This window comes from Elephantulus edwardii, unplaced genomic scaffold (assembly GCF_000299155.1).
Source record: "Elephantulus edwardii isolate Elephantulus edwardi_28Jun2011 unplaced genomic scaffold, EleEdw1.0 scaffold00126, whole genome shotgun sequence".
NCBI lineage: Eukaryota > Metazoa > Chordata > Mammalia > Macroscelidea > Macroscelididae > Elephantulus > Elephantulus edwardii.
Genome location: NW_006399876.1, coordinates 7,868,678 through 7,884,819, shown reverse-complemented (window position 1 = coordinate 7,884,819; position 16,142 = coordinate 7,868,678). Strand labels below are relative to the sequence as shown.

The 16,142-nt window shown below is 55.4% G+C and overlaps 1 protein-coding gene across 1 annotated transcript; it reads left to right on the top strand.

The window, feature by feature from the left end:
• Positions 1-233: 233 nt before the first annotated feature.
• On the top strand, positions 234-15,360 carry SYT12 (synaptotagmin XII). Its single transcript, XM_006893267.1, has 7 exons — positions 234-271; positions 4,406-4,599; positions 8,095-8,487; positions 11,827-12,042; positions 12,796-12,916; positions 13,829-13,962; positions 14,985-15,360. Exons 1-7 carry the CDS (start codon positions 238-240, stop codon positions 15,156-15,158), a joined length of 1,266 nt encoding a protein of 421 aa, XP_006893329.1. The 5' UTR covers positions 234-237; the 3' UTR covers positions 15,159-15,360.
• Positions 15,361-16,142: the final 782 nt, after the last annotated feature.

The window sequence follows — 16,142 nt, the reverse complement described above, 5'->3', positions numbered from 1 at the left end:
AAATTAATCTGAAATCCGCACGTGCCCAGGTGTTCTGTTTCATCGTTGACGCTGCAATGAGGTCTTAGGGTGCATGAGGAGAGCTCTCGTGCCATTTTAAGAACCACCTCTCTCTGACCAGCTCCCCTCACAGCTGCATGAACCCCGTGTGATACAGGGGGTGGGAAGTGGGTCACAGGAGCAGGTGACCCTCTCTGCTAACTGGGTTTCCCTTCCGCAGGCACTTGCGGCATCGTCATGGCCGTGGACGTGGCGGAATACCACCTGAGCGGTGAGTCCCCGTGGCCCCTCTGCACACCCGCCGGCCGTCTCAGGATGCCTGTACGTGGCCTGGGGAGGGGTGTCAGTGCAGCATGAGTAATGACCCATTTTACTGGTAAGGCGGTCAGTGACTTCCCCACATTCACGTAGCTTTAGGGACACCATGCTCGGGCCAGTCTGAGTTCTTATCGCTCCACTCCGATGACCTGCCCAGATTTGACTTGAGGGAATTCAGCTGGAGACCTTTGTCCCACTGCCCCTGGAGGGTGAGTTTGTGACGTGAAGTCCACTCACTCAGGGTCATTTCTAGAACCTGGTTAGTAGCCGAAGAGGGATGATGTTAGATCCATGGAACATTCAACCCAGTTTGACCGATTAAACTGGGTGTGAGCACCCAGTCCCAGGTGGCAGGTATCCTGACTGCAGCCCACACCTGCTGCCATGGCAGGCATAACCAATCGATCCTTGCTCTTGGAGACAGCCTAGAGACGACACACACCTGCATCTCTGCCAGTCAGTGGTGGATAGTGTCAGAGCTGAAACACACATGCTCACCCCATTTACAGAAGAGAGAAAGCAAGAGAGTGAGTGAGTGGCAGGGCAGGAATTCAGTTCTCTTGACTCCCAGTCCAGGGCTCCCCACCTTCATGTGGCTCCCAGCCAGCCCTGCCCCAAGCTGAGGGACCACCTCTCCAAGTGCCATCTTTCCTGCTCCCCATCCCAGGGTCCTCACTTCGCTCCAGTGCTGTGCTCTCTCTTAGCCTCTACTTCCTCATCTGTGTAATGGGAACGATGAGCCTTTCCTCAAGAAGTACAGGGAATAGTCAGGAGGAGACCCCAAGAACCCCACAGAACACCCACACAGCTCCTCCCTCCCATCTGCAGCTCTTCAGACAGACCTGGCTAAGTCCTCCTGCTCTTCCAGTGCAGACCTAGAACCCTCTGGCCTCAACTTCCTCATCTATAAAATTGGGATCAAAATAGAACCCCACCTCCCGGGGTTGTCCTGAGGACTTACTGGGTGAATATGTATTAAATGCTCAGAACAACCCAAACCCCTGGCTGCAGTTCAGTCAATTCCAGCCCACAGTTACCCAATGGGACAGAGCAAAACCGCCTCGGGTTTCAAAGGCTGCAGTCTTGACGGGGGCACCTCATTCTGCTCTAAAGCGGCAGGTGGGTTTGAACTGCTGGCCTTCTCATTAGCAACCAAGTGCTTAATCACTGCGCCACCAGGGCTGCTTGCTTAGAGTCAAACCCACCGCTGTCAAGTTCATTCTGACTCAGCAGCCCTGCAGGACAGGGTAGAGTGGCCCCATAGGGTGTCCAAGGCTGTCATCTTTACAGGAAGTAGGGCAGCTGGTGAGTTCGTCTGACCTTTTGGTTAGCATCTGAACGCCTTTGCCGTCGGGCTCCCTCTGCTTTGGACAGGGCCTCATAAATAGTAAACAATAGTACTTTCTAAGGAGACCTGCTGTTTCTACGACAGTTCATTTTCAAGTCTTAGTTTAGACCTCGTTTCCCCCTGGGAATTCTCTTACCACCCAGTGAGGATAAAACAAATGCGTTGTTATCTCGTCTGTTCTTTATAGTTTGCTGTTGTTGTTGTTGTGTACTGTACAGCTGGAACCAACCCCTAGCTGACCCTCTGGCGGGTTTTCAGAGGCATTTAAGCGCCTGGGAGGAGATTGCCCATCCTTCTCCCATGAAGCAGCTGGTGGCTTCGAACTGCATAACTTTGGGATTGCAGTGCAGCTTCTTGCTTCTAGGCCATCAAAGCTCTCATGTCACCTTTCTGGGGTTTCCTTCAGCTCTGAGGAAGCCTGGGCTTGGCCGTTTGGCACCCCCTAGCCCTGTCTTGTTTTTCTGCCAACCAGATAGCTGGCATCCGTCCCTCCGGGACCAGGAGCCCTTTCTTGGGGAGGTTGACACTGTCTGCCACCCCAGCCATGCCCAGGACCCACTTGTGCCCTCAGTCCCTGGCCAGCTCCTGCTCCCCAGCCCCTGCAGTGCCAAGATCCAGCTGCTGTGGCCTCGCTGAAGCGATCTCCGCAGGAGCTGTCACATGTGCCACACACCGTGGATTGTTTTCCTCTGGTACCACCTGCCTGTGGATTTTCAGAGGCGGTATATCACACAGGAGGATCTCCTGTGGAGCAACTGGTGGACTCGAACCGTGTGCCTCTGTGTTGGCGGTATAGCTCCTTACCCCAAGGCCAGAACTCTCTTGCCGCGGTTTACCCATCACCAGTTGACCTAGCTTCCAGAACTTTGCGTTGCAGTCTGCTGACGATGAGCTGGACCAGGGACGCTCTGCGTATCTCTTTGTTGTGGTTTGGTTAGCTCACAAATGATGTCCCATCCACCAGAGAAGTCAGGCTCAAAGGAGACTACCTCGCGCTCTTTATTACCCATGGTTCTGTTCGTCCCTGGTCCACCGCCTCCACCCCCCACTGCATCTTGTCCTTTATTACCATGTTAACGTGGGGCCATCCCATGCGGGGGATTGATTTTTTTTTCTCTCTCTTAACAATGACGGAGACATGTCTCCACGTTGCCAAGGTGCCATCCTCATCACCTCAGTTGTCACTCTCGAAGGTCGGTAACACTCCCTCCCAAGGCAGTGCCGCCACCCCCGCTGGACACACACACACACACACACACACACACACACACACACACTCCGGAAACACCTTCAGGACGCTTCCAGATCTAGGCTGTTTGAATACAGCCTGGATGACTCACAGCAGACACTGAAGCTTGTTGGGATTTTTCCTTTCACATAAATTCCCTGAGGTGGGCTCCTGAGAGGAAGACGTCTTTGTTTGTCATCTCTGTTTTTAGGGGGGCTGCCAAAGGCCAGAGACACCAGGGCCTTGCTGGGAGCCCAGATGGCTGCGCCCTGTGTCTGCAGCTGCCTCCCTTGGCTCACCCCACATCTGTGATGGTTCCACCTAGCAGCCAGCCTTCAGAACAGAGGAGAACTGCCCCATAGGGTCCCCAAGGCTGCAGACATTCATGGAAGCCACCAGTTTCTCCCAAGGGTGGCCCGTGAGTTTGAACTGCCAGTTTCTTGGTTCACAGACCGATACTGTAGCCACTGCACCACCAGAGCTGCCACCTCTGCTGATTTCCAGCTCGCTCCGCTTTCCAGTCAGTTCTGACACAGCGCACCCTCCACCTGGTTTCAGAGACTGTGAATGACCACAGAAGCAAATGCCACATCTCTCTAGCTTTCTCCCACAGAGTGGCTGTGAATTCGAACTCCCAGCTTCTTAATTAGATACTATGACTTTAACTATTACATCACCAGAGCTCTTACCTGTCTCATTACCTGCTGCCAAAACAGCTCACAAAGTTCCTCATGTTATAAATTGTCATAGGAGCAGATTGCCACAGCTTTCTCTCAGGGAGGGGTGGATGAGTTCAAACCAACAACCTTTCGGTTATGAGCTGAGTGCTTAATGTACAGCGCCACCCGGGCTCCTGCCTCTGCTCACAGGGCTTGGTAGATGTTGTGACTGAAGGCTAAGACCTGTCCACCCCAGAGTGAGTGTGTGCTGTGGATTCAACTAGAGCTGGCTGGCCTCCGGGGGAACAGGGCAGCGTGGCCAGCATTCCTCCCTGTGTGCCAGACTACAGGAAACAGAGGTGCACAATCTCTCCAGCCCATAGAATCCCTTCCCATCCCTTTCTGGACACCCCACTCTCTCTGGGTCCTTTCTCTGTCCTTCATTCTTTATGCCTACACATCCGGCCCCCCTTGCTTTGACCTGGCACACTTCTTTCTTTACCTTCATAGCTCAGCTCAGGTGCCTCTCCTCCAGGAAGCCCTCCTAAGCTCTTCCCAACTCAACTCCCATCACCCTGTTTTCTCTGTTTACCCCCAGACAGTGAGCTCTTTAATGGCAGAGGAAGGGGCTGAAACTGGCTAGCCGCCATGCCTGCCTCTGCCCACAGAGTGCTGGCATACAGCAGACTCCCATCTGAAGTATCTCCTCTCCTTCTCCCCAGACTCCTCACTCAGAAACTCCAGTGGACCCAGGCTGGGTGGGACAGTGGTCACCCCTGCTCCCTGGGGTGGAGGGTCTCTTACCACTTGGGGATCCTGTGGCCACTAATAAGGGCCGCCCTTGTTTTGCAGTCATCAAGAGCCCCCCTGGCTGGGAGGTGGGCGTCTACGCTGCTGGGGCCCTGGCTCTTCTGGGAATTGCAGCTGTGAGCCTGTGGAAGCTCTGGACGTCGGGGAGCTTCCCCAGCCCCTCCCCGTTCCCAAACTATGACTACCGATACCTGCAGCGGAAATATGGAGAGACCTACGCGGAGGCCAGACAGAAGGTGAGGTGGCTGCCCCTCAGGTGCTCACAGGTGGGGCTCAGCATGCCCACCCTGTCCCCTCTCAGGATGGACTCTGCCTTTCCCAACCCTCCCCACCTAGGGAGTTTCCTCCCTAGAACAGATCCCAGTTCGCTTCATCCACCCCCCACAGATCCGGTGCTCACATGTCCTACTGTTGTGAGTGCCATCAGGCGGTGCCAGGCCAGTGTGGTCGTGTAAGACTGCCCACACGTTTTCCTTGATAACCAACTGAAAGGCACACAGTTCACCACCACAGAAGAAAGATGGGCAGTCACCTCCCATCAGATTTACTGCCTTTGAGAATTAGATGGAGGGTCAGCTGTGGGTGAGTTCTGACTTGACAGCACACAACAACAACCACCTTTACAGGGGTGGATTGCCAGATCTTTCTTCCATGACCCAGTAATTAATTCCAACTGCCAACTTTTCAGTTAGCAGCCAAGAGCTTAACAGCTGCACTACCAGAGCTCCTTGGTAATCAATAAGTATTTGTTGAAAGAATGAATTCAACCAAAATTCCATTTTGAAAACCATCCCAAGAGAAATGCCCAAAACCCAAACCCACTGCCATTGAGCCGATGCCAACTCAGAGTGGCCCTTCGCTGGGTTTACCAGCTGTAAAATCTCAGCCAGAACAGATTTACTCCTTTTTCTCCTCAGAGCAGCTGATGGATTTGAACTGCTGACCTCTTGGTTAGCAGCCCATCACATATGGGAAAATGCCGCAAGGAGTAAAGAAGAAAAATATCCCAAATACTAGACTAAGATGCACTTGATTCAGGCCATGGTCTGTGCAATTACTTGCTGTGTATCAGAAAGCTAGACAATGACTAGGGATGATATAGAATTGATGCCTTTGAGCTGTGGTGCTGGTGAAGAGTATTGAATATAGCATGGACTGCTAAGAGAACAAACAGGTTCATCCTGGAGAGGGTGAGACCAGGCTGCTTGCTGGAGGTAAGGATTCTGAAGCTTCGTCTGACATACTTTGGACATGTTGCAAGGAGAAGCCAGTCCTTAGAGAATGATGTCCTACTTGGGAGGGTGGAGGGATAGCACAAGAGAGGAAGACCCTCAATGAAATGGATTGATTCAGTGACTGGGGTAAAGGGGATGGGTGTGTCAGAGGCAATAAAATTGGCACAGGAAAGAGCAGGTTTAAGACTGCTGTACACAAGCGACTCGATGGCACATAACAACAACAACTTAGGCAAGCAGCTGCTGGCTGTTTTTACCTGTTTCTAGTTTTATCCGTTCTTTCCAGTTTACTCAGTCAGGTTTCACCCCCACCACCCCAGTCTTTCCTTTGTGTACCAGGGTTTCATCTCAACAGAGTTTTATACCCTGCTCTTTTTCCCTCTTACTTTTGGCTGATACATTTTCCCATAAGGCTGAACATACACCATAAATACTTTCATGGCTGAGACATGGCTTACTAAATGCCATTATAAATAATGCACTAAATGTTGTACATGCATAACTTTGTGTCCATTCGGGGTGATGTGCTCAAGTAATTTACCCAAATGCAGAATCCCTGCCTCAGGCTGTGAGAACTTTTCAGAGCCCTCGATATCCACTGTGGGGTGCTGCATCCTGGAAGACTTGGCAAAAAGACTTTCCACCCTCATGTGGGCTTCCAGGAGCACAGCCAGAATGTGTCACCAGATTGGGGTCCCACCCGCTCAGGGTGTTGGGAAGACATCGGGGAAGACACTCTCTCACTCTGTTGGGAGGATGTGTAAATGGGCAAAGTTTTTTTCAAAGAGCATTTTGGCAACAGCTTCAAATGCTTCCAAAGGCCTGTGTTCTCTGCCTCAGGACACAAACCAGATAGCAGTTGGATGCTGCTACATTTGCAAAAAATTTAGAGCAATGGCGAGCTCTGTTGGCCTACTAGCAAGAACCTGCACTGCAATCCAAGAGGTGCATGGTTCGAATCCACCAGATGCTCTGCTGGAGAAGGAGGGACAATCTCCTCCTGTATCTGTCAGATCTGATTTGGTGGCACACACACACACACACACAGAGAGAGAGAGAGAGAGAGAGAGAGAGAGAGAGAAAATAATAAAATAAAATTTAGAGCAATCTAGATGTCCAACAACCCAGCTGACCCACTGCCGTAGAGCTGATGTGCTCCCTGCGGCACTGAAGGCTACCCAAACTGTCCTCCAGGGCTGTGAGGTCCGCACTCTTGCCACATCCTTCCCCGCTCAACAGCTGGTGGGGTCAAACTGCTGACCTTTCAGTTATCAGGATGGTGCTTTATCCACAGTCCCACCAGGACTTCTCAAATGTGTAGCCCCTGGGGAATAATGAAAAGTCCATGGGGAGCTGTATGAAGTATCAAAATGAAGACGGTTCAGCATCTCGAGAGCTGCTTTTTGCACAAAAGCAAGTGCTTTCCCAAACTCAAGGTCAATTTAGAGAAACGAAAAGGTCTTGAGTGTCGCTGCTGTTAGGTCCCGTCAGCCTCGACGAACGAAGCAGAACATCCCTGTAGGTTTCCTTTATGGAAACAGACTGTCAAGCCTTCCTTCCATGGAGCTGCTGGGTAGATTCAAACTCTCAACCTGTAGGTTAGCAGCTGAGGGCTTCACCATTGTGCTGCCAGAGCTGCTTGAGGGCAAGCATTATCCACCCAGGAGCCCTGGTGGTGCAGTGAGGCCTGTGCTGGGCTGCTACCAGAAAAGTCCACTAGCTGTGTCTAGGGAGAAAGACGAGTCCACCACTTGTGGCCTCAAGGGAGCTCTGGTGGCCTAGTGGTAAGAAGCTGCACTGCGATCCAAGAGGTGCTCGGTTCGAATCCACCAGATGCTCTGCTGGAGAAGGAGGGACAGTGTCCTCCGGTACCAGTCAGATTCAACTTGATGGGACACACAGAAAAAATAAAATTCTTTTAAAAATTTGTACAACCTCAGACACTCAGCAGAGGGTCGCTGTGATGTGGGAGGAACTCATTGGCAGTGCGTTGGGCTGCTTTTATTATTATCCAACATTAACTTTTCTCAGCTTTTTGTTGTTGCGAGGTGGATTTAGTTGAGTACGACTCGTAGTGACCTATGAACAGCAGGTCAGAACCCCGTCCTATCCTGCACCGTCCTCAGCGGCTCCCTGTGCTTGGGTGCACTGCTCCAGTAAATGCTTCTTGTGAACTTCATCTGAGGCTGCCTGGCATCTGTTAAGTGCTGCACCTGGTCTATTACCCCTTCCCGTCCCACTGGGCACTCAGCTTACATCATAACATTGGATGCCTCTGTGTGTGGGACCATCTATATGAATAAACATGATGGGAGGAACTTTCCTGCAACTTGATTGGGGAGAGAAAATGATGTAACACAAAGCAGAATCAAACAAGGACCTTCCAAGGGCGGGGAGGTCTGAACAGCCAGGACTTCCCTCCACTCCTCCCCATCTCCCCAAGGTCCCTGAATCTTACTTGGGTGATGCCTCCATCTCCCCTTTCCTCATCCTCAGAGGGCCCCTGCCTGGACCGGCCAGCGTGCCAGCGTGCGGGCACCCTCCAGCCGCAAAGCCAGCCTCAGCATTGAGGACACCTTTGAGAGCATCAGCGAGCTGGGGCCCCTGGAGCTGATGGGCCGGGAGCTGGACCTGGCCCCCTATGGGACCCTCCGCAAGTCGCAGTCAGCGGACTCCTTGAACTCCATCTCCTCCGTGAGCAACACCTTCGGGCAGGACTTCACGCTGGGCCAGGTGGAGGTGAGCATGGACTATGACGCCGCCTCGCACACGCTCCACGTGGCCCTGCTGCAGGGCAAGGACCTCCTGGAGCGGGAGGAGGCCAGCTTCGAGTCCTGCTTCATGCGCGTCAGCCTGCTGCCTGATGAGCAGATCGTGGGCATCTCCCGGGTAAGTGGAGCTGGGGCAGGGGCACCGGGTGGGACCCCCAATCTGTGGGGACTGTGGCTGGCTGCATCGGTAGAGGAGCCAGGAGCGGGGGCACTGGGTAGGACCCCAATCTGTGGGGACTGCCTGGCTGCACCGGTGGAGAAGGGTCTGGGCTCACTGGAGACCCCTCCTGGGACAGTGGATGTGTAGAGCCAGGCTGGATACAGCAATGTGACTAGTTCAGCCAGATCTGAGAGAGATGGACAGGAGGACATGATTGTGAGTGCTGAGGTCAGGGACTGGGCTGGGCTGCAGGGAGCTTCTTCCCCCAGGGAAGGTTCTGGAATGGGGAGCTGGGTGGGGAACATGCCACAGAGGATAGTAAGAGACTCCTTTCTGGGGCCCAGGCAGTAGTATCAGGGCGTGATCAGGGCACTTGGAGGAGGGGCAGGTTCTTAGCCTCACAGCCCAGTAGGACCCACCACAATGGGCAGTCCTCCAGCTTCAGGGTAGATGCCAGGAATGAGGGTCTTGTCTTGAAATACTGCTAGGCGGTGTGGTCCACGCAGTAGCTTCAGAACAGATGGTAGGAATAAGGGTCTTGTCTTGAAATACCACCAGGGGGTGGCCCACGCAGCCTTTGAAGGGGGAGCAGTGCTCTGGGTAACCCCCACAAGATGCCTGCATGCAGCTTCCTGGGGGGAGTCCAGTGACACCCACCACACATCGGTCCGTCCATCCATCCATCCATCCATCCATCCATCCCACAGTGCTTGGGGCACCAGAGTCTGCAGTGTACACAGACTCACACTGTGTGTAATGACTGTTGTATAAAGAGTGATTAAGGCAGGAAAGGCTTCCCGGGCCCCTGGGCAGGCTGGTGACCTGCAGTGAAGCAGCTGGCCTGAGGGTCAGAGAGGCTTCCTGGAGGAAGGATAACCATGCTGAGACTCGGAGCATGAGGGAGAGGGGGCAAGTATGAGGGCAGGGGATGAGACCTGGGGATGGAGATGATTTTACCCCAGGGCAATGGCAGCCCTGAGAAGATACATCAGGTGGCCAAGATGGGGCCCTCTGCTGGTTGGAGGTTGACTCAGTGACCTCTGAGTATGCTGCTCAGTGGACTCTCCCAGGCCCTACCCCCAGCAGACCAATGGAGACCCTCTGTGGAAGCCACAACAGGTCCCACTCCCAGGACAGAACAGCCTGACTGACCGCTGACCCTGGACCCTTCCCACGAGCACCACATGGACCCCAGGCTGGGCCACGAGCAGGTCCCACTCCCAGGACAGCGCCATCTGATTGGCCTGACTATGTGGCTGACCTGAGAGCCTGGGCCAAGCACACAAATACCATGTGTCCTCCAGGCTGGATCTCAAGAGGGGCATGGTCAGCAGCAAGGTCTTCAGACAGGGCCAGTTATCACCATCGGGGGGGGGGGCGGCAGCCTGGGGTGTGCTCCCTTTGACATGCTCGTGGGTGCTGTGAGCCCCTGCACTCACTGAACCACTGAGCTTCCGTCTGCTGCTCTGGGTGGAGAACAGGAAGGCAGGGCTTCTAGAACGTTCACCCTGGCTCCGCGTGGGATTGCAGGCTGTACCCTCAAGCTGAAGGCCCTGGGCCAGATGATCAGCTTCTGTCAGCTGCCCCCTCTGCACCAAGCTTCATTCTAGCATCAGCACATCAGCACTCGTGTTGTCTCAAGTAGGTGTTAGGTGTCCACTCTGACCACAGCACCGCCCGGTCCTGCACTGTCCTTCCCATCATGGTGCCTCGGGCCCATTGTTGCTGCTGCTGTGTCAGTCCAGCTTGTTGAGGGCCTTCCCCTTCTTCACTGGCATTCTGTTTAACTTGTCTGTCCTGATGACGTAACCACAGGACACGAGACAAAGTATCACTGTCTTTGCTTCTGAAGAGCATTCTGGGTGTTCTTCCTCCACAACATTTCCTCCAGCAGGCGGGGATAGTGTCAGCGTTCTTACATCAACACCTCATCAGAGAGGGCAGGGCTTCTCCCGTCTGCCCCACGCACGCCCAGCTCTCACGTGCCTGTGAGGTGATTGAAAGTCTCACGCACCGAGTTCTCAGGGTGAGATCTTTGCTTGTGAGCAGTTTGCAGGGGTTTTGTGCACATCTGCCTCTTTCAGTACACCTGGACTGATGCCGTGGGCGTAGAACTAAGTGAATGAAAATCCTTGACAACTTGCTTCTTTTTTTCTGTTTATTATGATGTTGTTTATTGGTCTAGCTTGTGAGAACTAGTGAGTTCCCCCTTTTATCCCCTAAAAGATAAGAAAATGTGAATCTTTTACAGAGAAGAAAACTGAGACTCAACAAGGTTAAGGGATTTGCCCAAGGCCACACAGCATTACCCTGACAGATACCTGGGTGACTCTTGGCCGCACACCCAGCATGCATCTGGCTCGGGATGGCTGCTAGAGCAGGTACAGGAGATACGGAGCCCCGCTCCCTAGGAGCTGCTCAGGGTCCAAGGGCTCAAACTCAGAAACCAGCAGTTCCAGGGCTGAGTGTCACAGCGTGTGTGGAGCAGATCCACAGAAGGGACGCCTTCTGCCTAGGGCATTGAGAGAGCTTCCCTGAGTGAGGGGACTCGTATGGGGGGCTTTGAGGGATAAGGGAAGGTTGGCCCCCACCCTGGGGTTTCCAGGGCACAGCCGGAGTTGTCAGGAGCATTGTTGTTAGATGTTATCAGTACAACTCACAGTGATCACATGAACAGCAGATCTGCACTGTCCTGTCCTGTCCTGTGTCATCCCATCCTCTCTGACATGCTTGAGCCCATTGCTGCGGTCACTGTGTGTGCATTGTGCAGTGCTGTGTGCCACTATCTTTTTCGCTGACCTTCCACTTGTCTAAGCATCATGTCCTTCTCCAAGAAATAATCTCTTCTAAGAACATGTCCAAAGTATGTAAGACGAAGCTTTGTCACCTTCCTGGGAGAAAAAGATGTTGAGAGTCACAGGAGTTCCTTGAAGGTGGTCAATGAGGAATACATAAGACGGAGATGAGGTGAGGTAAGGTGAGAGGAGATGAGGTGAGATGAGATGAGATAAGATGAAGGTGAGGATGTTTTAGGTGGAGTGGGTCAGGTGCTGGGGACTTCTGACGGCAGGCCACTGGACTAGCCATCACTGAGGGCTGGACAGAGGGCTTTCAGACCATGGAAGTCAAGGCTGAACCCCAAAGGAAAGATGAATGGCTGTGGGGACAGCAGTACCAGACTGCAGCCCAGGTCCGTGGACTCCCTGTCCAGTGCTCTCCCTGCCACAGCCTTCCAGGCCTCGGCTACCACCTCTTCTCCAACTTCAGAGCTCCCTCCGCGGCCCTTTCTCTCTGCAGATCCAGAGGAATGCTTACTCTATCTTCTTCGATGAGAAGTTCTCCATCCCCCTGGACCCTGACGCCCTGGAGGAGAAGAGCCTGCGGTTCTCGGTGTTCGGCATCGATGAAGACGAGCGCAACGTGAGCACCGGCGTGGTGGAGCTGAAGCTGTCCGTGCTGGACCTCCCGCTGCAGCCCTTCGGCGGCTGGCTCTACCTGCAGGACCAGAACAAGGCGAGTCTGCCCCTAAGGGTTCCACCTGACCCCTCAGAGTCCTGCTACGTGGAACTCCAGCTGCTTGAGGGGAGCAGGGGAGGAGAGCTGAGCTATGTTCAAGGAAACTCCACTAGTGCGTGCACACGAAGGCATCCCGCCCCCCGTCCCGTGTACAGCCTCCGCGGCTCCGCCTACAAGACCTCCAGGGGCCCCTCCTACAGGCCTTCTGACAAGGAAGCTCCCCTCTGGCCCTAGCGTGGCCAAGCTGAGGGCCACCTTTTTGAGTGGGGCAGTTTGGGCAGCATCACGGTTACTGAAGCAAGTGACCTAATGCTACTTTCTCTCGTGGCCTAGTGGCAGGGAGCTGCACTGCCAACCCAAAGGCACACAGTCGAATCCACCAGCAGCTCCATGGGGGGAAGATGGGCAGTCTCCTCCCGGGTGATTTACTGCCTCTGACACGCACCGGAGGCTCACCTGTGAGTCTTCTGACTCAGTGCACAACAGTAACAGCGTGTCCTTTGCACCACCATGGAGCACTGTCTAGGCCTGAAATGAGCAGTTGGGAACCAGACTGCGCCTGGTTGCTGCATTGGAGGCAGGGCTGACGCTGGCAGGGGCCAGAGGTGGTGCAGGCAGCACGCGCTCTCGGGGGTGGGAGCCTCTTTCCTGGTGGCAGCAGCTTGGTGTGCATTTTCTGTGGACTCCTGCCCTTTCCTGGCAATCGAAGACCTGACGGAAAGCCGTCTGAGCCACCCGCCTGTCCCTCAGGCCGCTGATGCCGTAGGCGAGATCCTGCTGTCCCTCAGCTACCTGCCCACGGCCGAGCGCCTCACAGTGGTGGTGGTGAAGGCCAAGAACCTCATCTGGACCAACAACAAGACCACAGCGGGTAAGGGGGTACATGCTGGCCGCTTGACTCTGCCTGGGGCCTCTGCGTGGCAGAGTGGCAGCTGTGCCCTCGTTCCGTGTCCCCCCGAGACCCAGAGGCACGAGCAGGTGTGGGGCATGGCGCCAGTCCCCCTCCTGCAGCTTTTGCTGGGCACAGGAGTCATGCGTGGTGGGAAGATAAATCTGGCCTAGGAAGCAGGCTCCATGGAGGACGGTGGGGAGCCCCCTTGAGGGGGACAGTTGGGGGGCTGAGTAATAGAAAGTCTGAGAGCAGGAGGGGCCCTGGACAGGGAAGCAAGGTGGGCACCCATTTTCCAGAACTGGGGTTCACGAGGGAGGTTTTGCGACCAGACACAGAATGGCCCTATGTCAAACAAGGGCCAGGGCCCCCCAGGATGGGGTGAGTACCTGATCTGCCAGATGCCCCCAGCACCAGCCACAGTCATGAAAACAGCTGTCATTTGGATACAGAGTGCTGTAGGTGGCAATGACCATGCTTTGGGAGGTGCCAGCCAGGGGGAGGGTGTGTAGTTGGCGGAGGACCTGAGCCCCAACAGGTGCAGCACAGTCACCTGGTGGGTGGCAGGTGACTGTCATGTCAGACCCACACGCCATGAGTCAGGCAGGGCAAAGGGCACACAGATGGCTCCGGCTGAGGTCTGCTCTCGGCTGTTTCTAGGATGCAAAGTTCTGGGTCTGCTGAGCTCCCAGGGTCCCCTTTAAGGGGCGTTCATGTGCGGGTTGTGAGGCCAGAGCCCAGCTCTTCCCTCAGTGCGCTGGGAGCCTCATTTTCCTCGTCTATAAAATGGGAACGGTAAAGGATGAGAGGAGGCAACAGTGGAGGTTTGAGGACGAGCCAGGTGGGCAGGGCTGTGACACTGGCCCTCAGCCCCTCCTCCTGGCCCACCCACAGACCCCTTCGTCAAGGTGTACCTGCTGCAGGACGGGAGGAAGATGAGCAAAAAGAAGACGGCTGTGAAGAGGGACGACCCGCACCCCGTGTTCAACGAGGCCATGATCTTCTCAGTGCCGGTGGCCCTGCTCCAGGTGAGGGCGGCAGGGCTGACAGGTCACCCCATTCCCTGGGGCCCTCTGTGCACCCCCAGCCTTGCTTCCTGCACCTCCAGAAGGTGGCGATGGCTGGCGCACAGTCATCACCCTTCAGGTAATGAGCCATTTACTGTGCACCCACCAGGTGCCCCGCTGCCCGATAGTGGGTACTGAGGACACTGGTGTTCACAAGGGACAAGCAGCAGAATCCCCAGACAATCCTATTCAGAGCATGTTGTTGGTCAGCAGAGGCTGCCTGAGAAGAAGCCTGCCTGCCTGCCGGCACACAGGCTGGTCACTCGAACCCACCCAAGGGATCTGCGGAAGTAAGGCCTGGCAAACCATTCCTGTACAGGTGGCAGCAAGAAAGCCGCCGTGTGCAGGACTTCTCCCTGTAACACGTGAGGTCACTATGAGCCGGGGGCGACTGGACTCAGGCAGCAGACAACCACTGTGCTTTTAGCCCACTTCCCACCCAGAGGAGCCCTAGGAGATGTTGTTCAGTGCTGCCGAGTCAGAATCAGCTCGCAGCCGAGCCTCCAGCGAGTTTTCAGAGGCTGTAAATCGCAGGGGAGGAGATTGCCCGTCTTTCTCCTCTGGTGGATTCCAACTGCCTGCTTTTGAGTTGGCAGCACAGCGCCTTACCCACTGGGCCACCAGAGCTCCTGGGCACCTGTCATCATCGCCATTTTGCAGATGAGGAAACTGAGGTACAAAGAGGCTCAGTCATTTGCCCAAGGTCACACAGCAAGGCAGTGGGCGTGCAGAACTGAGCGGTCTGGCTCTTATCTACACTGTGGGCTGTGGGGCTTGGCAGACCGAGTTCAAATCCTCGCCCCGCCACGCCTTCACCTGGCAGCCGTGGGTGAGTCTCTTCACCTCTTGGGTGGAGGTGAGGATTTGAGAAGTCATGCCTGGCATCTCGAAGGGACCTGACCTTTGTCGGCTGGGACCCCGGAGCCAAGGGTGACCACTGGCATGGCTCCTGGTCCCCAGCACTCATGTCCCTTCCTCCACAGGACCTGTCTCTCCGCGTGACGGTGGCTGAGAGCAGCAGCGATGGCCGTGGGGACAACGTGGGTCACGTCATCATTGGGCCAGCAGCCAGCGGCATGGGCACCACGCACTGGAACCAGATGCTGGCCACACTGCGCAGGCCTGTGTCCATGTGGCACCCTGTGCGGCGAAACTAGCAGCCGGGCCGGGGCCAGAACGGGCAGCGGGGCCAGATGCAAATTCAGCTCTGTCCAGCGCCCTTCACCATAATCCACCTGGAGCCAGGAGCACTCGGTCCACCTGACAGGGTCCCCAAGAGCCAGTGTAGTCTTCTGTCCAGACTGCGATGGAGGAGCTGGCCTGGGTGTCTGCCCAGGAACCCGGCTGTGGCTGGGAGGACAGCAAGCAAGGCGCCTGGTCCCGACCATTTACTATCCCTCTCCTGGGTGGGACGCTCAGCCTCCCAGAGCCAGCAAGCCCCCCACTCCACTCTGCCTTGGAGTGTAGCCACTAAGCAGGCCAAGCACAGGAAGAGAGCAAGTGCCCAAGACCATGGGGTATGCGAGGAGCCTACAGGGGTGACAGCCCCCCTGCCACCACAGGACAAACCCCACCCTGGGGTGGCCCGCTCAGTGCTGAATTGTGGCACAGCCCTGCAGACTTGGGGAGCGCTCTGGGGACTGGGGAACGTGGGGAAGGTCCACATGACCAGATAAAGAGCTAGGCTGGGGCTGGAACGTGAACCTGGCCAGCGGTGTGGGGACAGAAGGATGAGCTTCCTGTCCCAGTGCAGTTTTCAGCTCCCTGCCGTGGACACAGTTGAGGCCCTCCGAGGGCAGGAAGAAAATCAGCCCCAAACAGAGGCCAGCCGGCCACCGCTGGTGTGGAGATGGCCTCCGAGTCATTGTATGGGATACAGAAGAATCCCTGAACCTCGGCCACCGCCTGGCCACCTTCGTCCCCCTGCAAATCGGGCATGGGCTCACCAAACATTGTTAGTGCCTGGGGGGCTGCAGGGGGCTGGCCAGCAGGACAGAGACTGGACCCCCAGAGGGAGAGGCTTTGATGAGGTGAAGATGCCTTTAAGCTGGGCATTGCCTGAAGTACAGTGAGAAGAGCTAGCCGGATGGCACTCTGTGAGACACTGGGGGTGTGCAGGTCAGAAGGGTGGTCTGAAGGAT